At 35.2% G+C, this 24957-nt stretch overlaps 1 protein-coding gene across 1 annotated transcript in view; it reads left to right on the top strand.

The window, feature by feature from the left end:
- LOC145684770 (trypsin-1-like) overlaps window positions 1-24957 on the top strand; it is a 78702-nt gene that overhangs the window by 4835 nt on the left and 48910 nt on the right. The window contains exon 2 of the mRNA XM_081757142.1: window positions 10474-10516. Within this exon, the coding sequence (XP_081613268.1) occupies window positions 10474-10516 (43 nt within the window). The remainder of the gene's footprint in view (window positions 1-10473; window positions 10517-24957) is intronic.

Below are 24957 nucleotides of genomic sequence, written 5' to 3'. Positions count from 1 at the left end.
TGCACCAGTTTTGTACATCTCCAAATGTTCCCAGAAACGTAATTGCGTCATGTAACATGTGCGTACTCGCGCTCTGGGTGTGGCAAAAGGCTAGTTTATATTATAAAATTGAAAGTGACTATGTTTGTGACTCTTAATCTCTTGAACCGCCCGAACGATTTTGATCAAATTTCCAACGTGGATATGTTTCTGGCCTGGGAGTGTTTTTAGCTATTTACTTTAACGGTAGAACTTAGGGTTGGGGGAGGACGGGGACATAGAAAAATTAAATAAAACTTAATAACTCTTGAACCACCCGACCGATCTTCATCTAATTTTCAATGTAGATGAGGTTCAAGGGGTGGGAGTGCAGGTGGAGATATACAAAAGTCAACAAATATAAAAATAAAAGTGACTATGTTCATGGATTAATAATTTTTTAACTACACTATCAATCTCAATCAAATTTTCATCATATATGAAGTTCAACCTGAGAAGTTTTTTGTCATTTCATTTTGACAGTAGATCTTAGGGAAGGGGATAGGGGAGGAGGGGAAATATATGAAAATGAATAAAACTTAATAATTCTTGAACCACCCGACCGATCTCGATCAAACTTTCAACATAGATAAGGTTCGGTCCTGAGATGTTTTCTTCACTTCACTTTTACAGCGCAACGAAAAGGAGGGAGAAGGGGGGTGTATATGTAAAAAGAATAACAATTAAAGTGACTGTCTATCTGACTTCACTCTTGAACCACAGAACTGATCTTAATCAGATTTTCAATATGGATGAAGTTCGTTCCTTGGATGGTTTTTATCATACCACTTTGACGGTAGAACTTAGGGTTGAGGAAGGAGTGGGAACAGATATACAAAAATAAATAAAACTTAATAACTCTTGAATCACCCAACAGACCTCGATCAAATTTTCAACATAGATGACCTTCAGTCTTGAGATAATTTTTATAATTTAACTTTGACGGAGCAACGTAGGGGAGGGGGAGATATATGTAAAAAAAATGAAAGTGAATGTCTATGTGACTTCACTCTTCAACCAACTGAGCGATTTCAACATAGATGAGGTTCGGGCCTGAGATGGTATTTATCTATTCACTTTGACGATAGAACTTAGGGGAGGAGGTAGGAGTGAGAGACATATAAAAATAAATAAAACAACAACTCTTGAACCACACAATAGACCTCGATCAAATTTTCAACACAGATGACGTTCGGGCTTGGGATATTTTTTAAAATTTACCTTTGACGATGCGACGTAGGGGAGGGGAGGGGGAGATATATGTAAAAAAAATAAAAATGAAAGTGACTGTCTATGTGACTTCACTCTGGAACCAACTGAGCGATTTCAATATAGATGAGGTTCGGGCCTGGGATGGTATTTTTCTATTTACTTCGACGATAGAACTTATGGGAGGAGTTAGGACGGGGAGATATATAAAAATAAATAAAACTTAATAACTCTTGAACCAGCGGACTAATCTCATTCAAATTTTCAACCTAGATTAAGTTCGAACATGAAATGATTTTTGTCATATCACTTTGACCATGTAACTTAAAGGAAGGGAAAGACATTTACAAATGATCGAAAATGACCGATATTAGTGTCGAATCTATAGTTTTCAAGGTCACTCAGACAAACAGTGACACTTCTGATTATATGTACTGTATAATCAAAATGACCAATATCAGTGTCAAATTCATACTCTGAGGTGAACAATGACACTTCCGATGCCGTGGCCCGCAACATGGAGAGGAGAAGGGATATATAAAAATAATCGAAAATGACCAATATCAAGGAGTGCTTTAGTAATACTAACAAGTGACTGACTAACGAAACATATTACTATTGTTTCTTAATTTAATTGATACTAGTTATATTTCTAAAATATATCTGTGGCTATATTGATTTATTGGTATAGCTCTATATTTAGCTTCATTTTGTTTAACAAAAATTTTTGTTACAAGAACTAAGAAGTGTTTTTCCAGGAAAGACGTTTTCTCGCTTTGGCTACTTACGTTACTAAACAAATTCGGTGGTTTTAATACATGAAATGGTGCCCGTATATATACAGGATGTAACTTAATTAATGTAACAAACGTCTGAAGGTGATTCCTGGCACAGAGATAAAACGAAAAGTGTACACCAACATAGGTGTAAAAATGCCTCCTTTCGGCGCCTTGATCATCCGGAAACTTGTCTGAAAAATGTAAAAATAGCCATAACTCAAGAATAGAACGTCGGATCGAAGTCAGATAAAAGAGAATGTCCGTTATTTTTAGTCATAGAATCCATTAGTGTACAATATAATATAGTGCAGTGGCGGCGCAAGGGTAACTCCCAACGGAACTGGAGTATTTCTTTGAGTATTTTATCAAACATTCATACACTCAAGTACATGAATTCAATAATTGAAAGTAGGCTAATAATAATTGTTCAAGTCAGAACACTTAGAATTCGAAAGAATCAGAGATGTGTGAATGATTTATTTTGTCTCAGCATCAGAATAAACTCTCGGAAGAAGAATTTAATTGAAACGAAGTCTTTTACGTATCACAGTTATATTTTTAGGCTAATGATGACAAATGAAACGTGAACGGCTTCCTGTAAAAGTTACGAGAGTGTGAAAATGGAAAAAATAACTTTGATCCACATTAGTTTTGAAACGACTGTACATAGGACAGTCAGACGGCATGTAAAGAAACATAACATGTAGTATTCAAAAATGCAAAAATCACGTGTGATGAATCAGTGTACAAGGGATTCTCCACATTACACAGGGATTCCCAAATATTGCGTGGATACATATTGGGCAAAAATGAGCTGCATTAAACGGTATCCTCCTCGTAATATGTAATTCCGTGGAATATGATACTTCTGTGCACAGAAAAAAGAAAAATGGATGAAACACGAGATGATGTACACGTTGCATAACGATACAAAGAAATACACTGGGACAGTGTACTTGATTATTCCGTTAGGTGAATCTTGTTAGAGGGATACATTCGAGGGGCGTTTCCCTTCACTTGGAGTTTGCAAACCATCCCTTACCCCTGAGCTACAAAAAACTACATTGCTATTGTAAATATACCAATATAGCGTCCTAGTGTAGCCCACTTACATTTTGATTTTGTCACTGCTGGAAAAATTTCCTAGAAGAAAGCTCATTGTAATTACATCCAAAAAATGGGGGAAAATCTTTTTTAGACGTTCTAATGCACTTTGGACTTGGATGGAATGCTTACACAAAGAAAAAAGAATGTGACACTTTTACGTACGTAGTAGAACGTACGTAGTTCGTAGTACTTTCACTAAGAGAATGACCCTTTGGTCGCACACAACGGAACTATCGTCCCTTGTGTGCCAATTGCGCGTGGTTCGCAGAAGGCTGTCTTGCAGGTTTGTTGTGGAATCGACGTCAATTAGTATGACTGTGTTGTAGTAGGTATCTACGCAACTTGTGAGTGATATACATAGTCCGATGCTCTGGTGTTGCGTGTGAAACTACTGTATAACAGGACAGGAAGTGTTGAGTTCAACGGTAGATTGTTGTGTAAAGGTATTCACGGTCGTATAAAAGTGTAGACATTGGTATTTAAGTAAAAATCACGAAGTTAATCTGTACGTGCCTATACAATGGCAGATTACCCTGTCCACGAGCTGGCAGACATGCACTTTATTTATGGAGAGTAATGGAGAAATAGCCCAGAGGAGAGGCATTTATATCGTGACCGTCGCCCTCGAAGAAGAGTAACTTTTCCTGTACTTCTTTCACGCCTCCATTTCGCCTTCGAGAGATAGGGTCTCTTCGATTCCCTTACGTGAAATCGGAGAAAATCGCACCATGTTGACAGTTGAATTTGAAGATAGCGAACTGGGAACGATCTTAGACTATTGCGGAACTAGCAGTAGCCATGTGTAGCCAAAATCCACATGCAACTCTAGTGCACGATCAGCAGCAAAGATTTAGTATGAGCGTGCGGTGCGATATAGTGGACAATTTTGTGGTAGAACCTTATATATTACCGGCCCGGCTATGTGGAAGTACGTATCTTTTATTTTTACGCAATGCTCTCCTAAAATTGTTAGAAAATGTGGAATTGAACATAAGGCAGCAGATGTGATCATAGCATGACAATGCACCTGCACATTTTGACAGGAATATGCAGACATACATAAATGAAACATTTCCAAGTCGTTGGATATGAGAGAAGGACCTTTGTTATGACCACCTCTTCACCCTACCTCAAGCCGCTAGATTTAGTTTTTTCGGGAGGGTATGAAACGCTTTTTGTGTGCAACACCAGTCACGACAGCCAAAGAACTGGTTGCTCAAGTTAACATAGCTGCGGCAGTCATCTCAGAAATTTCAGATGTGTTTGACCGCACGAGGAAAAATTTGCTTCGCCGATGTCATCTTTGCAATGCGGTCAATCGTCGACAATATTAGTCTAAGAACTGTAATTCTTCACAGCTGTCTCGTGTACACATACTGCTTTGCACAAATACTGAACAAGGTATCTCTGAGAAATTCACAGTTATCCTACTTTGTATTAAACGGAGTATACTGGTAGTTTGAATCTCTATTTCTTTGTGTCATTGTGCAAACATGCGCAACAGTGTGTGTTTCGTCGGGCTTCATTGCTTCTGTGTTCTGAATTATTATCTCCCACTGAATTACGTATTACGACCCAATGCAGCTTACTTTTGCCCAAATTTACATATTTGTGGTAATCAGTGTTGTCATGTGAAGAATCTCTTGTACTCTCGTTCATCATACATGATATTTGCAGCCTGACTGTCTTATGCACAGTCGTTATAAACTTAATCTGGATAAAATTTATTTCTTCCATTTGCACACACTCTTAACTTGGACAGAAAGCTGTTCATTTATCATCCCTTGCCATTAGCCTAGAAAATATACTTGTGATGAGTTAAAGACTTCTTTTCATTTAAATTCTTCTTCCGAGAGTTTATTATCTGTTGAGACAAAAATAGATCAATCACACATGTGCATCTCTCTTTCTTTCGAATTCTAAGTGTTCTAATTTGAACGATGTGTTATTAGCATACTTGTGATTTGTTGAAATCTTATACTTGATTGTAATTAATTTTCCTTATTCAATGTGATAAAATAGTCGGAGGAATACACCAATGTCTTTGGGAGTCACCCTTACACCGCCACTGCACTATATCCGATTGTACACTGATGGAATCTAGGACAAAAATAATAGCCATTCCCTTCTGTCAGATCTCGGTCCGACATTTTGTTCTCAAGTATGGCTGTTTTTTCATTTTTCCGAAAATTTTCGAGTGGTCATAGCTTCGAGAAATTTCTTAATCCAGCTTGGTCTATACTTTTCGTTTTATCTCGGGGGACAGGAATCACCTCCAGACGTTTACTACATTAATTAAGTTACACCCCATATATATATATATATATATATATATATATATATATATATATATATATATATATATATTCAAGTTTGGATGGGCGCCCTTTTGGTAGACACGTCCACGCCCTCGTTAGTATCCCAGCACGGGCCTGGATACATGGTTCTGTTTCATATTTAGTACAAAAAATGAAGCTACCAAGTCGATTATATTTTTATTTTTGCATCAGCTCACTAGCATTAGGATTCTAATGCCATTTCCGGTGAAATGTCCTTTATTATTCGGGTAATAGCGTGACGTAAGTGAAAACAATCTTGAGAGTACTCTGCTAGAAACCATGATCTTGCTTATACGAACATTGTTTTCCCTTATATAGGTGGTCCCGGCGATAAACAGAATATGTTTTGCTATTCCACATATCCTCTTGCAGCACTAACACAATTTTCTAGTCGATCCTGCAGTGATGCAATACCAGCAAAAAACCACTATTTCGGTTGGTTCTACAGAAAAAAAATCACATTGTCCATTGCCCCAATGGCTGCAACAAAGGCCTTCCTTCAGGTTAGGAAACAGATCACTGGAAAACACATCTGTCAAATAGAGGCAACGGGGACACACTAGAATCCTGATTCATAAATTGCACACTCCACAACTTGAGAAGTATGAACAAAAGCACTATTGCAATGGAACAGCATACCACGGATAATCCTTCCATGACGTTTACTCTCATAGGAATGCATAATTTGGCAATTAGGGTTTCTCAATAAACACCTGGCAATTGTCTCTTCTTGTTTGAGATAATCAGTTAAAGTAATTCCCTGTCTCTTCTAGGAAAGAGATGCCATCGCTTTTCCCTTTACTAGCTTTTCCTTGAAGTCCTTGCGTTCTAAGGAGCGCGGGATTTCCATTGCATGCTTTGGGAATTTACACTCAGGTTGGAAATGATGACCAACGATTTATCTATGGTGACAAACTTTCCTAAAAACTTCCATTCGCCAGCCTTATTTACAAACAATATTCCAGGTCTTCGCCCACAACGTGTCCTCTTTTGCTCGAGCATCCACGGACCCACCGTTCAAAAACGTTTTGCATTAACACATCTTTATGAATAATTGAATACATATTGCCAGTTGAGATTTAATGTGTCTCTGCTGGGTGATTAACAGCTACACATAGGTCCCTCACAATGATATCATAATGATGCTACAACTGCAGATATGTCAACACTATAACCACCAAGTTTGTCTGCAACAGCAAATTTATGTCACCTTCGTGTCACTAGCTCATAAAAGAGGCAATTGTCCCTAACAGTTCGCACCATATCAAAATGGATATCTTAGGGTGTTAGATATTTTTATTAGATAGTGTATTTACAATTAGACAGAACTCTTTTTGTTAGCCACTCTACATTTCTTACTGACCAGTAACCAGTACAATAAGAAAGAATGCTTTATTTGTTTTAATCACAATGAATTTCAATTTGAAGGATGTGTGATATCATGCGCAAAATTACAAGGATTTGGGTTCAAGGGCTGAACATACGGAACGATCCTTATATTTAGTATAAAGTAGCTGGGAACGTTCTTTTTAGTAGTGGTATCATGATGTTCCTAACATGAGAAGGTTCGCTTTTTCCAATTTTGTAACCATATCAACTTTTACTTTTCAAACTCATGACCTAATGTTTTACTACATTACGCTTTTTTCTCTCCAACCTTGTTAACTTGAAAATATCAAGTGTTTCGATTCATATATGTACCCTTTTCTTTCGATTATTTTAACAAGTAACGATTGGGTCTTGTTCCAGCTGTAATTGTATTTAACTAAATTTTCATATATGTTTTTATTGCTATTTTATGAAAGATGACTTCGTAATATAATAAGAATATCGTTAAAGGTAACTGTTTTAATTTTATATTCTTCTCAAAACAAATTAGAACAAAAAATGTTAAAATAAATAGTGTTATAATAAATACCACATAAACAAAGTTTTATTTATAATAACTTATCTCCATATATAAGGCAATACTATGAACAAGTTGGTTTTATTATGTGAATAACTGAACCCGAAAATTTAGAAAATGCAGTGGTTAAACAATTTTTTCACACTTCCAAAAGCAATTGTTACAGCTTAACATAACAAAATGAAAGATACATATGAACCAAACTACTATAAATAATAATTGTAACATACGAATGCATAGTTTAACATAAGAAATAATAAAAATATATCAAGCAAAAAGTTAATAAAATTCGAAAGTAATCCTGATAGCAACTGCATTAAAATTTAAAGCTATGTATTTTCGTTATCAAAGCAGTGCTCTTCAAGTAATTCCATACGTTTACTTAACGCACAATGAAAAATAATATAATTAGCTGGCTGGCGATTAATACAATCCAAAGCTCACCTCACGCATAGAACACGTTTTATGAGTTTTCCCCAAAATGGAGTTGGTTCTATTTATAATAACATATATATTCGTACTCTGAAAAGAATATTATCAGAGGCATGTTAAAGAACATTGGTAGGATACATTTCATCTACATTGCAATAAACTATCGTTTTACATTTCTTTTAAATTAAAAATACAATATGCGATGTGAGAAAATCTTACGTTAAGGAATTATTAACTTATGCAACTGAAACATTGTCTGAGTGTTCTGCGACGAAATAGGCTGAACGTGATTACGAAAACGAGAAAACTTTCCTTTTTAGTTATTTATTTTCACAAAAGTAAATTAGGTATAATGTAGAGTTGTTAAAGTATGTATCCGTTGAACACGAAGAAAATCGTCAAGATCTCAACTCTATGTTTGGTCTGCGTTATTCCGAAGAAACTAATTGTATGACATTATAGGAAGGTCGCAAATTATGACCTCATGACTGGCGCAAATACATTATAATCAATTTGATGAGTACCTGAACGGATCTTTGAAAATAATATTATTTACATTGTATGCAAAGACTCGTGTTATTCTATTCAAAGCTAGATTTCAATTTTGAAGGACACAAAACTTTTCTTATATTGCAACTCCATGAACGATTATACATGTGTTTAAACTACAGGTTAAAATACCTAATGAGACAATTATAATTACAGTGTTTCAATAGGTTAGTAGTGAATTGCACATAAAACGTCACAAATGGGCGACTCCTAAGAAAAAGCTGGAATATACCTGATTTAACTATAAGCAAAATCTAGGTGTTTTAAAGGAAAACTAGCGTAGTTTTAAATGTTTAGGACATCCGAAATACTCTTTTTGTTAATTTATGGTGGGTACAATATAGCATTAAGAGGTAAATGGAAAAGCATTCAATTTATAGATGAAACTAACAAAAATATGAATCATTAGAAATGAAGATAAACTTGAGACAGTTTCATAACGTATTCAATATGAAAACAGATTAACAATCCAAACAAAAATGAACAATATGATATTTATTTCACTTACTTTACACTTTGTCTGAGAATATTCGCATTGAAAACATATTGAAATATTAAATATATTCCAGAAAATATCAAAGCTAAAATACGGTTAGTAAGTGTAACGGATTTATACCAACCTATTTCTTACAAATTACAATATTTAATGTTTTCTTAAGTTGAACATGAAACTCTCTATTCACTAAGTTGGTAGAACACTTAATCCGTGAACATTTATTTAAAACGTACATCCATTACCCGAGACTACAATTACTTCAAAGGACAGAGTATGTGTGTGTGTGTGTGTGTGTGTATTTTTTTTTTTTTTTTTTTTTTTGTGCTGCAATTTCTTGAACAGAACTTTCATTTACCCAACTGCACAGCATTATGTTCATTAAGTTCAAGGAAAATGAAAATATTGATTTTCTTGCAAAAGCTATTAACTGTCTACAAATAATTATGTAAATTCCAGAAGCACACCTGGACTACAATACGTAATCCTAGTTAGTTTGTCCCATATAGCACTTGTCCACATCAATCTTCTTGCGTAATTTGGATGTCTGCCACCAAAGCAAAGCGCTCAGCTTGCGGATTAAACGGAATGCCTCAAGATATAAATGTTAGCTGCGATTATGTTGAACAAGCAATCAGACCAAGATTGATAAATCTGCATGACCTGAGCAAAGTAAAATGGACATGAGATTTGGAACACGGAATATAAGGAGTTTATTTGGCAGGCGCTTTACGTTTCGTAACAAGTGAGTAAGAAAAATATAGGATGGATGATCCTAGTAGGTTTTCAGGATGATAGATTTGAAGGACAGGGAGCAGAGAAATCCGGAAATTTTACACACCCTTATGGGGAAGGAAGTAAAAATCATGAACTAAGAACAAAGCTTTTCGTTCACAAACGAATAACATCAGCAATTAATCGGGTTGAATCAAGGGTTTACTTTCTATTCCCCTTTGTAGAAGATTCACCGCAGTACTATCCTTTCATTCGGACCACAGTATTATTCATTCAATTGTGACTTTGCGATTGGGTTCATAGTTAAATTTTCGAAAGGGGCCCTACTTCCTTCCATTCTGCCTATATAAACAGATCACCTGAGCTTCCCATCTTTAGTAGCTGTTCAACCATATCCCACTTTCGTCTCATTCGGTCCGAATATTAGCCTCGGATTTAATTTTCGTATACTTTTGGTCTGCATTCTTCACTCAAAATAAACATCTATGCTTTGCAACCAAAGAGTGCAAGAAGCTTGATTATCGTTTTCATATATTAAGGATTATTTGACAGAATTAGCAAACGCAAAAATCTTTGGACTAAATGGAAGTACGGATTCTATGCACTTACCCAAGATTCAATTTATTTGGGGATATGGTTTTAGTCTGTTAATTTTGACTCTAGATATTCGAAACTATCATAACATATTCTGAAAAATAAGTTAACTGGTTGGCAAAATCTAAATACATAGATATTTATAAATTCTAGAGATTCTCAATTGCATTGCATCAATTACTAGTTTAAAGGAAATATATCATTTATCTTACATTAAGTACCAGTGTGATTAAACAAGTTTAACTGCTTCGAGGCATGTATATAGACAAATAAGTATTATTAAATCTAAAATCGAATTCATTTAATTTTCAGTTTCCTGAAAGTAACCAAATGGTACAGGCAGGACAAGTAAATGGTTAGTATTTATACATACATTTTTATATGCTGCAATCACAACAACTTAAATAACTACTAAAGACACTCACGGGTTGAACATCGAGGAAAAATAAGTAATTTAATGATGCAAAATTTTATTTATACATCACTTTACCAGAAAATGACTAAAGTACAATTTATTGTTATAAATACAATAGCAGATATGGAGGGTTGAATGTTCATATTGATATCCATCTGTAACTTTTAAACCAATAGAAACAAATCACTCAAATTTCGTGTCGTGTAAATATCGAAAAGCTATATTGCCTGATATAGTACTTCACTGAACACCATATAGACAGGATTTCTAACCAACAACTTTTTTAAAAAAAATGCACTATGTTGGGTTACTACACACTTTAAATTAACATGTAAAACTAAAACTTCCAATACCACACATACTAATTAGTACTACACAGTAAGGACGATAAAGCATTACAAACATCCATCATTGCATTCATCTGTATATCTACTGCAAAAAATGTAATTAGATGTGGTAGTAATCTAAGCACTTTTTCGTGGAATGAAATTCTTTTGGAACAATGAAATTTTCAATTTTGTGTAACTTTGGGCCTACGAACAGTGCACGAAGTTTCTAAAACTGCTACTTATAATACTGCTAATGTCCCTCCATTATAAAATTCAAATTCAAAAGACAGGGGGCCGCGCTGGCTCAGTGGTAGATCGTTCACCTCTTGTGCTTGGGGATCCGGGTTCGATCATAGCCCTCGCCAAGTGAACTTTGTGGTGGACAAACACAGTGTGCAGGGGTTCCTTGGGGTTCACCCGTTTCCTCCCACTTTCTTCATTCCACCATTTCATTAATTTCTCATAATCACCATCTCCTTTAGCCTAGCCAACATAACCGTTGGACGTAAAACTTATTCATTTCATTTTTTTTTTTCAAATTCAAAAGATTGCTCCTTATACGTTTATATTATATATGATCTTTTGCATAAATGATTTGTGTATTCTTCACAACAGTGTGAAGAAGTAGGTACGTTTGAAAAAGTGGAGATGTCTCGTTAATGCGTTTGGGAATGATTTACGTGATTTGGAATGTACTCTGTGTAGTTCAACACGAAAATTATGTATGAAGTGACTTCATTTTACTTTTAGAGATGAAGAACTTTTGAAAAAACTTTGAACAAATGATTTTCCGAAATATTGGGGGTTGAACACTCCTCAGTAAAGAATTTCATGAAGGTCATCCACCGAAGTGTGTTATTGCCAGTAATGTTTATGCTGTGCGTGTAACGGTTCAGAAAGATCAGGATGTATCATACTATGAGATTACAGCATCGTTGGACGTTAACATGAAATAAATGCGTAGCCATGAAAACGTACGAAATATTTGAAGCCGTTGGATGCCACAAAAATTGACTCGACCCCAAAACTAAGTTGGTGTAAATCAATGTAAATAAATGCTCAGTACATTCAACCAACGTAAGTGAAATTTAGTTTTACAGGAGGCCAAACTAGGATCTATTCAAATGGACCTAAAACTAAAGAGCAAACTAATGTGTGGGTGTTTCAAAATGAGCCGAAACGAAGAAAAGTTCTCTATCGATGAATCTACCACCGAAGGATTGCTTGTTTCTTCTTTGGGTGACAATCATAAGTCCTAAAAATATAGGCACTAGACCTAAATTTTAGGTCTTGTGCCGTTTAGGATTTGTGCATTTTAGGACTTGTGCCGTTTAGATCTTGTGCCCTTTTCATTCACTTTCTATAGTTCTGAAATTCACCGCCACCACACGAATTTACGACGATGTGGTAACTAGTAGCGATAATGTCACGAGCGTAGCTAGTTCCAACGATAACAGCTATTTTGTACTACTAAGATTATTATTCTCATTATCTGTTCTGCACTTAAACACGAATTACATAATATAACCTATTCCATTCTGAGAATTTATTTTGTAATTGGTTAAAAAATTCGTTTCTTTCAAATAGAGATACGAGAATCCCAAGACAAATTCCTTAAAATGAGAATTAAATAAAACTGTTTATAAAGCATATTTTACCAGACTTCTGAAACCAAGAAAACATTCAAAATTTCCATTTATACTGTGTGGAGTGTATTTTATGAAGAGTAGGAAAAATTTCACCGAAGGTTACTTAATTAGGACAAAAGTTCACTAGACATTTCACGAGTGAACATTAAATACCAACTGTATACATTAAGAAAGCAGTAAATTTAAAATTGAACAAAGAACATTTATACAATACAGTTACAATATTTCACAATATATGTATAAGCAAAAAAAAAAATCAACAAATAACGCTAAATTACTAATGTAATATGCAATACAATACGTTTGCAGAAACCACTATATTGTCGTTTAGAGATGTAGCCTGCAATTTTTTCTATAGGAGCAGTCTTTTTATATATTAAAAGCAAACAAAAAGTTTATTTCCAGATTACAAAAGCTTCAATAATTCCCTTTCTGCCTATTCTTTGGAGATGGGGAATTTTGTACAGGGAGGGATTTCTTCTAGTTTTTTTTTCCTTTTAATTGTGAGAGATTCTGTAAGAAGAATAACTATTTCTTCAGATTTCATCATAAATTTTAAATGCCCTTCTACTTGTTCTTCTCAGAAAAATGAGTAGATACTGTTTTTTATTAGCAGTATTATTCACATCTATTTTAGTAAAATTGAATGTGATTTTTTAAATACCAGCAGAGAAATAGAAAATTGATTGACTCAGTTGCAAGAAAATCGTTTGACATTGTAACTGAAACAATCATAAAACAAATTTAATTCGGCCTAATATAAAGTCATTTGAAAACAAAATTTTTCTCAATTTTCCAGTAATTCATGTCCAGCATGGTAAAGTTAGCAGTAAATAAAAGGCATAATATTTTACATCCTTAAGACATGGTTGTCCATACATTAAACAAATAATCCAAGAGGGTGCATAAGAAGGCCCTCATCCCAGATTATCTGACCTCTTGATTTGGTTTGAACTCTATACAAGAAAACATACAAGTATTTGAATGTGTGATATGGATATTTTGTATTGGTACTATTTACAAGCTTGTACATTGACAATATAAATATGAGAAGTATGTTATCGCATATAGTATAGAATTATGTACAGAAGACAAATCAGCTGATAAGGTGATGATGAAAAAGAAGTTGTGATGTACAAGACTAAGACTTTTTCTTAAGGTCTTTCTTATGCGTTCTCTTGCATTGTTTACTTAATATGTGGCCAAACATCTCTTGAGGAAACTAACCGTGACACATTTTACGTACTGAGAGCCTTAGCATATTGGAAATGGACTTCTGGAAAACTGAATAAAATTTTGATGTGAAATGACTTGATATTAGGCCGAATTAGGTTTATTATATGTTCGTTTCAGTCACAATGTCAGACGGCTTTCCTGCAACTGAATCAATCAGTTTTCCATTTCCCCGTAGGTGTTAAAAAATTACATTAATTTTTACTAAAGTAGGTGTGAATAACACAGCTAATGGCAGAACTGTATCCTAGTCCTTTTTCCGAAAATAATAAATAGAATAACATCTAAAACGTATGATGAAACTTGAAGATATTGTTATTCTTCTTACAGTCTTTGTTAGAATTACTAAACAGATTATTACGAATGCAGGACAAAATGCAAGAGGACAAGACCTTGAAAATTCTGACAAAATGAACTAAAATCAAGGGACAGAATCACAGGCACACCCTAATAAAAGTATGTTTAATTTTTTCTTCAAGTGTCACACACCTTCGACAGAGGGAGAGGCGAAGGAGACTACAATAATATTGATTGACGATATCAAAACAGAAAAATCGTACGTCAATAGAAAGAGGTTAGTGGAAGACCATGGAGCATGGAAGCTTCTCAGTTGCAACAAGTGACCTGTCAATAATGGCAGAATACCTATGATGATGATGGTGCCATGCACCTAAAATGGTATCTGTAATTCTTCATTTTATTGAAGTAAAATTTTTAAAATACTGAAAACTCAACAAAACACGTAAGACTGTTGTACAGACGTGTTCAAATTATGAGACTCACCCTAGAAAATGCGAAACTGATGCTGCAGTCCTAATTTAGGAGTTCTTGAATATGTAATTTAATTGTTTAAACCACCCATATAGAATCCTTCATTTGTTTACTGTAAATTTGAAGTGGTGATATCACCGTTGAACAGCAGAAGGCATTAGTACAGACGAGAGAGTTCTGAAAGTGATATTTCAGTTGTAGGCAGCTATTGTGGTTTCTAACAACAAGTTACGGTCTGAAGTATTGTACTTGTAGTTGTAAGCAGTTACGACATTCAAGGTGTTCAACAGTTCCAATGGGCCAGTTCAAAGTAATCTTGACGTGTTTTGTATATTAATCTTTTATTCTATGAAGTCCTGTAATCGCGGCATAATTTGAAAAGCCATAGACATTTCTTCCCGGAAAGTGGAAGTTGTCAAAACAATTTTGGCGGAAGGTAGATATACAAAACGACAAATTTCTATTACAGTTGAGGTAGGGCAAAAATTTGTGAGTAAAATCTCAATTGCGATGAGCAAGAAGCATATGTATTAGCAACATAGTCCTTGAAAGTGTGGGCGAGATCCAAAGTTATCGCTAAGAGGTATCGAAAGACTAAAATGATTGGCTCTGGGAAACAGAAATGCAACTCTAGAGACTTAAGAGCCTGCCTTACTAAAAATAATACAAAATTTACCATTTTTCTTTTGCTTGTTTATTCATCAGTGAAATGAGATAATGAAATGCAAGTCACCACAATCGTAGATAATACTATTCTACAACAGAAAATATAAACCTGAAGAATGTTCAGTACTGCCATCCATAAGAATTACAGTGTTGCCAGAAAAACAATTTCCCTAAAATCTAAGTTAAGGCAGCGAGTAGAGGAACAAACAGTACTGCATTTGGTTAGGTATCGTATTATTTTGGTTCCCTGTGAACTACTTTTTAAATAATACTTGTATTTAGTTCGTAATAAACAAAATAGTTTTAACATACAGTTATTAAAACTAAATAATAATGTTAATTAAAAATTAGTTCACAAGAAACCAAAACAACATGATACGTAATCAAATGCAATTAAGTACATTCCCCTCTACTCGCTGTCTTAACTTAGATTTTAGGGAAATTGTTTTTCTGGCAACACTGTAATTTCTATGGATGGCAACACTGCACATTATTCAGGTTCATATTTGCTGTTGTAGAATAGCATTATCTATGATTGTGGTGACTTGCACTTCATTATCTCCTTTCACTGATGAATAAACAAGCAAAAGAAAAATGGTAAATTTCGTATTATTTTTAGTAAGGCAGGCTCTTAAGCATAAAAATGCCTGAGAATGGTGTAGACATTTCGCCTGAAAATGTTTGAAGGATTCTTTGGGTTGAGGGAACAAAAGCACTCAGACCAAGAAAGAAAGCAAAAAACTACTCCAATCATTGCAAAGAAGCGCCTCGAATGCGCACGAGGCCTAGAACGTTGGGCTGGTGATGATTGGAGAATAGGAGATTGTGTGATTAATCATGTGTCTTCGTGTCTGATAAATGTTCACAATATTTGCGACGTCGACCTCTGGAAGATTTCAAGTTGAAATTCCTCCAACAAACAGTGAAGCATCCTACTTCAGTCATGGATTGGGGTGTGATGTTTGTCTTCGGGCCTGGGAAACTGTATAGGGGAGCTCGCTCCAGTACCGGACTCTCCCCAGTGCCGGACAGTACTAGTTTTAGCATTCTGGCGTTAGAGAGCAGTAGCTGTTCTACGTGCGTCTGTAGTATTTATCAGCAGGGGTAAGTGTTTGGTGCCGCTTGACTTTCGTGTTTGCCAGTCTCAAGTAAATCGCTGAAAATTGATCCTCACTGCTATCGTGCATTACACATATAACTTTTACAGAAAATTTGCACCCTCCTCAGGTAAGTGAACTAAATTTATTTTACTCTCATAATATTTCTTATTAATTAAAGAAGAGTACAGTGTGGAAGCATTAGCTAAACTTTCCATGGTCTTTAGTTGGTCATATTTTTTCTAATAGATCGTGTGGTCCCAATACCGGACACTTCCAATGTTCCCAGTACCGGACAGAAGAAATTACCCAATTAGTCTTAGTTGAGAAGATATTTAGTGTGGACTTGATTTCTAGGAAGTTGCTACAAGGATGGCTACATACAAGAAAGGGAAACGGGATGAAGAAAGTATGAAGAAAGCTGTGGATAGTGTGTTAGCGGGAAACTGTAGTGATCGGACAGCTGCTGGACAAAGCAGAGGAAAATACTCTCACGGAGTTTCTTATTTGAGGAGGTTTCGATGAGGTTTGAGTACAGTGCTGCTGCCGGTCACATTTTGGGTGTACCGATAGTGAAAATATTGATTATTTCACTTGTGAAAATTGTAAGCAGTGAGCTTTCTGAGATGAAGCACTTAATGTGAAAATATCTTTTTGGCTTTATTGTCTTTTGGCTTTATTCTTATCTTTTGGCTACACATTATTGTTACTATAGTCTTTGTTTTATTATTGTTGTAGAAGTTTATAAATATGTTGGTTATGCGAACGGTTGTAACACTAGTCACTTTTGTGTACAGTTTAATAGGGAGAGAAACATTGTTGCGGTGAAGTACTACTTTATTTTGCTTTTTTTTAAATTTTCTAATCAATTTTCATAGTTTTAAACCGAAAATACTAATAGAGGTTATAGCTAAATACTAAAGAATATTGGGTTGGACAGTAAACAGAAAATAAATCGACACGTGTTGAACACGAAAGACCTTATTTTACATTTATAATATCTACACACAATATCATTCGCTTAGTTCCACTCTTTCCGCCACCCAACGCTTCGTTACACCTATAAGTTTCTTTCTTTTCTTTTTTTCACAAAAATGCGAATCACCTATTCCCTAATCTTACGTCTACAATATCTATGTACAATTTTATTCACTTCGGTCTACTTCTTCTTGCCTTTCGGGCGTCAACTTTCAAAATTTTGGGTTGGGGCTTTTGCCCCTAATACCGATTTTCCGCAGAAAATAAAAAAAACCGTATTCGTTTATTTTTTGCATATTGTCACTACACAAAGTTTCGTTGCATCTCGTCATGTCCTTTAGGCCTTCTCACGTACTGTATTTAGCACTTTTGATATTTCGTGATCAAAGGTTTGCAAGGGTCCGTGCCCCACCGAACCTTTTTTTTTTCAGAAAAATACAAAACACGTATTTTTTCATTCTACGTCTACGTCTTGCAATTTTGCCAAAAGCAGGAAATATCTTTTTATTTGATAATGAAATATAGAGTTATTTATTGTGGCTTGCAGCTTTGTACTTTTCTTATATATATATTTATCTTACTTAGAAGAAGAAATAAAGCGTTTTCTTAGTTACAATTTCAGAATGAATGAATATATGAATATTTATTAGTTTCTCTTCTGAACGAATATGTATAAAAAAACTTTATTTCCTGAGAACTTCTAGTATTTTTAATGGGTTACTATCGTTAAACTTTGAAATTTTCGGTAGCCAAAAACTTGCAGTAGATATTTTTATATATTTCGTAATTATTATTTCTATAAAGTGAAAATATATAAATATAGAAAAGTAATAAAGCTATGAGAACATCTTGTCATCGCGCATGAAAAGCGTATGAAAGTGATGCAATTTTGAGTGGGTGCTTTTGTCCCTAAAACCTTTTTTCCGAAGCAAATAAAAACACCGTGTTAGTTTTTTTTTTTTTTTTTTTTTTTTTTGCGTACTGTCCCTACACAAAGTTTCGTTGCAGTTCTGCATGTCCTTTAGGCACTTCTGACATACTGTTATTAGTATTTTTGATATTTTTCATATTAGCATTTTTGATATTTTGATATTTCGTCTGCTACACACCACAGACTTAAATATTCGATAAAGGATTTCAGTAGTAAGTAGTTGCCACAATACTATTATGAACGTATTTAATTCCAACGGTAATAGCTATGTTAGTAATACTAAAATTATTATTACTAATCACAACGAGTTGGGAGTAGTTAATCACGTATATGACAACAATTTGCTACAGAAAGACTTGCATACAATAAATATATGTGTAAAAATAATTCACTTCAAAACAACACAAGGAAAGAAATATTAATGACGTACATAACTAAAACACAATATTATGTTACTAATATGAGGTCAATGGTGTGGAAATAGAAAAAACAGACATTATGGAAGATCTGGAAATCACATTTGTAAGGAAGTTAAAATTTTGTCACTATAGAAATATATCGTGGAAAGAGCAAGAAAGGCAGTAGGCTTCGTTTATTTATTTATTTATTTATTAGTTTAGAACGATAGAATATGTATTTATACAAATTACTTGTAAGAACTAAGGTTGTGTAATATGAAACACTATATATATAAAACTTTGACTAGCAGATTGAGAGTGTTCTTGGCACGGACGAGATGGTACCGCCACATGAGATTTTTAGGTCCAGTGCCGTTTAGGACTTGTGCGCGAAATGATTTTTAGGACTTTTGCCGTTTTGACTTCTGACGCGAAATGATTTTTAGGACTTGTGGCGTTTAGGTCTTAAGCCGTTTAGGTCTTGTGCCGTTTAGGACTTCTGCCGCGTCCCCTCTTCGTTTACACAGGGCACGCGAAATCACAATATTAGACGATCGAAGGACTGTAAATGCTGAATAATAGATAATAATTTGTTTACCAAGAGTCACTAACAAAAATGTAAAAAACCAAAATGAATTTCAGTTTTATGTCCAACAGTTATGCCGGCTAGGCTAAAGGAGACGGCGATAATGAGAAACGATTGAAATTTGGTATGAAAATGTGGGAGTAAAAAGGAAGAACCCCGAAAACCCACGTACACGCAGTTTATCCACCATAAAGTCAACTTTGCACTAGGGACCCCACACACTAGTAGTGAACGCTCTACCACTGAGCCACCGCAAGTCAACTAATTCCACGAAATAAATGCATATTCTTTCATCATTTTTCACCATCACAACATCAGTTCTCACTGGGCACAAATGGTATTACTTTATTTTCATTAAAATGTCGAATAAAGAACTAGTGTGTCCGTATTCCCCTTATATTTTATCAGTGAATGGCATTGGATACTAAAACAACACAGGTGGTATGCCCTTTCTGTTACCTCAAGCAACTATTATGAATTTCGAATAGCAGTTTCTATTTATTTCTAAAATCTCTACGAAAAATACATAATTTTAAACTAGCAACCAGCGGAATACGGTTCCACTGTAAGTAGCAGTTTACAGAAACGCATTGAGCAGAATTCGTATTTATTCAAAATATATCATTACATGATCATACTACTCAAGACTGAGGTACTTTGGGTGTACGTTCTCCAGTTCCTTCACTTGAGGTATTCTTGTCGCAGAAGCGTCCGAGGTTTTGGTGTTTTCAGATGTGTGTGATTCTGTAGCCTGAAGGTTCATTGGAATAAAATTGCCAAAACATTTTAATTTGGGTGATTTAAACCTAATTTATCCCTCCGGATGGGGCTTTATTACCTAACATGGTTATATGATAGAGTAATAGGGGTCCATTCCCTTTCATAAAACATTGGTATATTGAACCGAGTTATTAAAATTATAATAGGAGTACTTAAGACTACCTCTTAAATTTGGAATTGCAAAAAGTAGCGACACGTTTCCTAGGATCCTAATACACCATTGTAAAATTAGGTGGTCCATTTCGTTCCCTATCCTGGGTACAAAATTGCGAAAAATTTAACTTTCGAACATTTTGGCCCATTTTATCCTCTTCGATAATGATTTATAATGTTATATGGTTATATAGGTGTTTATATGTGTTCATTTGTTTTTACGGAATATGATACTTTAACAAACTCCTCTAAAATTTCAGGATGGGTACTTATAATCACACCTTTTAAATTTAGGAATTTAGAAATAAAACTTCTAAAATTGTTCTCTATGACCACAATATATACCACCGTTAGCTTGTGTTGTCAACTTCGTTCCCTTTTATGGATATAAAATTACAAAATATTTAAAACTTGAAGCTTTTTGACCTATTTTGTTCTCTTTGATAAGTTTTTATTATCCCATATGTTTATATGCGATTTGTATAGGAGTTCAAACTCTTTTATAAGACATGGGTTTATTGATATATTTTTAAAATTTTTGAGAGGATCACCCCTTACTTTTGAGAATTGACAATAAATAAAATTTAATTAATGTCCTCTAGGACTTAAATACATATCATTGTATATTTGGATAGTCCTACTTATTCCTTTTGTAGGTAAAAAATACCCAATATTTGTATTGCCACGTCGGCAGTTATTGACCTAATTTATGTTCTTCGGCGAAGTTTTAATACATCAAATGGATTTGTGGTTAAGTATAGGTTCTTATTATTTTCTTAGGACTTAGGCACTCCATTTAAATTCTGGGAGGATACATAGGCATATTCTTTAAATTTGGAAATTATTATTTTAAAATTTGGTATTTTCCTCTAGGGCTAGAATATACACATTTTAGTGGTACTTCTAGTTTCCTTTAATGGATAAAAACTTAAGCCACACATCACGCAGGTAAATGCCAAAAGACACCACGCTTGGTGTAAGGAGCGTAAACATTGGACGATTGAACAGTGGAAAAACGTTGTGTGGAGTGACGAATCACGGTACACAATGTGGCGATCCGATGGCAGGATGTGGGTATGGCGAATGCCCGGTGAATGTCATCTGCCAGCGTGTGTACTCCCAACAGTAAAATTCGGAGGCGGTGGTGTTATGGTGTGGTCCTGTTTTTCATGGATGGGGCTTGCACCCCTTATTGTTTTGCGTTGCACTATCACAGCACAGGTCTACATTGATGCTTTAAGCACCTTCTTGCTTCCCACTGTTAAAGAGCAATTCGGGGATGGCGATTGCATCTTTCAATACGATCGATCACCTGTTCATAATCCACGGCCTGTGGCGGAGTGGTTATATCCCTGTAATGAACTGGCCAGCACAGAGTCCTGACTTGAATCCTATAGAACACCTTTAGGATGTTTTGGAACGCCGACTTCGTGCCAGGCCTAACCGACCTACATCAATACCTCTCGTCAGTTCAGCGCTCCGTGAAGAATGGGCTGCCATTCTCCAAGAAACCTTCCAGCACCTGATTGAACATATGTCTGCGAGAGCGGAAGCTGTCATCAAGGCTAAGGGTGGACCAACACCATATTGAATTCCAGCATTACCGATGGAGGGCGCCACAAACTTGTAAGTCATTTTCAGCCAGGTGTCCGGATACTTTTGATCACATAGTGTATTTTGTTCAATATTTCCGTTGCAGCAGCCTAGACAAGGTTTTCAGCTAGGGTGGACAATTTTATCAAGGTGTCTTTTATACTTTTTCTATTCAGCTATCTCTAACGGTCCACTCCAAGTATGCTAAAGGTACACTCCCACTTGAGACAGGCCTACAGCCTACAGCAAGGCTCCACATTTTATTGACCTTCGACACGTGGTTAAGATAGTTATGTGGTCGCAAGGAAGGTGCATGAAGCTTTCAATGTGACGAAGAGTGGTCTATACAATTGACGCAGAACACCAGAAAATGTTAAATGCCGAATCCCTACATTGGAAGAACGTAATAGAATGACTAGTAGCAGTAATACAGTTTTTAAGTGAACAATGTCTCCCGTTACACGGAACATCAGATAAACTTTACACAAGTAATAATAGTAATTTTCTGAAACTGGTAGAACTATTTGCAAAATTTGACAGCGTCATGGCTGAACACATTAAAAGAACCATGGTAGGCCAAAAAATGCCAGCATTGCTTAGGAAAATATGTCCAAAGTGAAGTTATTCAAATTCGTAGTGAACAAATAAAAAGTAAAATACTGTCTGTTGAGAGCTTCAAAATATTATAGTATAATACTAAACTGTACGCCTAATATTTCTGGTATAGAGCAAATGACAATAATCTTTCGTTTTGTACAAATTAATACAGTAATAGAGGTGCCTTGTATAAATTTGCGAACACCTTCTGGGTTTCGTACCGATAATAGACACAACTGAACTAGGACTGACAGAAGTAATAATTAAACTGGTAAAGGAAAACCGCTTGTCAATAGCGCTTACCGTTTTAGGTCTAGGAAAATCAATATTGAAACCAGAAGTAGTAGTGAATTTAAACCACTTCCGATTTTAGTGGAAATACAGGAGTACAGGTGGTTTGTCCCCTTAAGACCTTAAATCGATTTCTGAAAACTCTTTATCGTTAGCTATGTTTTATATTCGTTTATGAGTTATGAATATGTTTGTTCAAACCAGATATGGTCGACTTCTACCACTTCCCGTTTAAGTAAGATTGTTGAAAGAGATGGAACATATTCTGGCAATGCAGAATTGATTCCCGAAAACCGTTTGTTGATAGCTCTTACCCTTTTAAGTTTATGAAAATAAATATTGAAACCTGAAGTAGTAGTGGAACCTACCACTTCCAGTTTTAGTAGAAATGCAGGAGTTAAGGTGGTTCCTTTCATACCCACCTATTTCCGAAAACCGTTTGCCGATCGCTATTACCGTTTTTTACTCGTGGTCTTTAATTTGAAACCGGAAATGTCCGATTTCTACCAATTCCGGTTTAACAGATTGACTGCCAAGGTGATTTGAGGGTACCTGTTAAGTAGGAGGTTGTTGAAGGAGATGCAACCTATTATTGGGATGCTGGATCGATTCCCGGAAACCGCTTGTCAATAGCTCTTACCGATTTTGATGTGATACCTGTTAACAGACAGACACACAGACGGACACAGCCGTTCTATAAGACTTCTTTTTCATGTGCATAGCGTAGTTTGGAAGTCTAAAAGTACGTATATAGCCAAAAGCAGGAAATATCTTTTTATTTGATGATTAAATATAAAGTTATTTATTGCGGCTTGCAGCTTTGTACTTTTCTTATATATATTTTTCTCTTACTTAGAAGAAGAAATAAAGCTTTTTCTTAATTACAATTTCAGAATGAATGAATATATGAATATTTATTAGTTTCTCTTCTGAGCGAATATATATATATAAAACATTATTTAGTGAGAACTTCTAGTATTTTTGATGGGTTACTTTCGTTAAACTTTGAAATTTTCGGTAGCCAAAAACTTGCAGTAGATATCTTTATATATTTCGTAATTATTATTTCTATAAAGTGAAAATATATAAATATAGAAAAGTAATAAAGCTATGAGAAACATCTTGTCATCGCACATGAAAAGCGTATGAAACTGATGGAATATTAATATGACGATTTTCTATGAACGACGATTATTTCTAAGAAAAACTACATTACATTTTCTAACATATTTTCCAGAAATGAAGAATTGCAAGATAATTAATTTTATGAACCCTTACCCTCACATTCAATTGACGCCCTCACCCTCACCTCCTTCACACTCACCCTCAACGGATACCCTCATCCTCCATTGACACCCTCACACTCACCCTCCCTCACACTTACCCTCCATTGACGCCAATCACACTCACCTTCCATTGACGCCCTCACACTCACCCTCCATTGACGCCCTCACACTCACCCTCCATTCACGCCCTCACACTCACCTTCCCTCACACACACCCTCCATTGACGAACTCACACTCACCCTCCCTCACACTCACCCTCAATTACTTTATCGCCCTCACCTTCCAACGCCCTCACCCTCAACTACTTAAATGAGGGTGAGGTGAGGGTGAGGTAAGGGTGAGGTCGATTCTAATGAGGGCAAAATGAGGGAGGATGACCATCTCTGTCTGAAAATATCTGAGAAAATTCTGGAATGTTTTGCGTCACTCTTACCGTTCCCGAGATATTGGCCAAAAGTTACAATTTCGAGAGGTTTAAGGAGCTGTATCTCGAGCTCATATGTCTAGAGAGATAATATTGGTGTTGGTCAATTCCTAAGAAGTTTCAACGTATTAAGAGGATATACCTCGTGAACACCCTCAAATTTGAATTTGACAATATTTTATCTGTCAGAACACAAGATAAATCACACATATTTACCAAAATTAAAAAATTCTAAATTTTATGAATGAATCAAATATACTTCTCTTGATCTCAATGCAACATTACGTATGTTCAAAGAAAGACAATGTAATCTTGTATTGATCTCTATGGTTGTACTGAAATCCATCATAGTGAACGTTAAACACAACATTCAAACTTTGCTTCTCCTGTTAATTCATTTTCCCTCCAAACCTTAAATGTTTATTCAAAATGCCAAGCGTAACTTTTACATTATATTTACGATTATTTTGTATTCATAAATTAGGGTATATGAAGAAAAAATAAGTTTTGAAGAAGTTTTAGAGAACATTTGCCAATATAATGTTTCAAGCAATTCAGAAATTTAAGACTTACCTGCCAAAGTTAGAACTAAAGCATCAATATAATCATATCCTATCA

This window comes from Thermobia domestica, chromosome 5 (genome assembly GCF_964235325.1).
Source record: "Thermobia domestica chromosome 5, izTheDome1.hap1.1, whole genome shotgun sequence".
NCBI classification, from domain to species: Eukaryota; Metazoa; Arthropoda; class Insecta; order Zygentoma; family Lepismatidae; genus Thermobia; species Thermobia domestica.
This window is presented reverse-complemented; position numbering and strand designations above follow the sequence as displayed.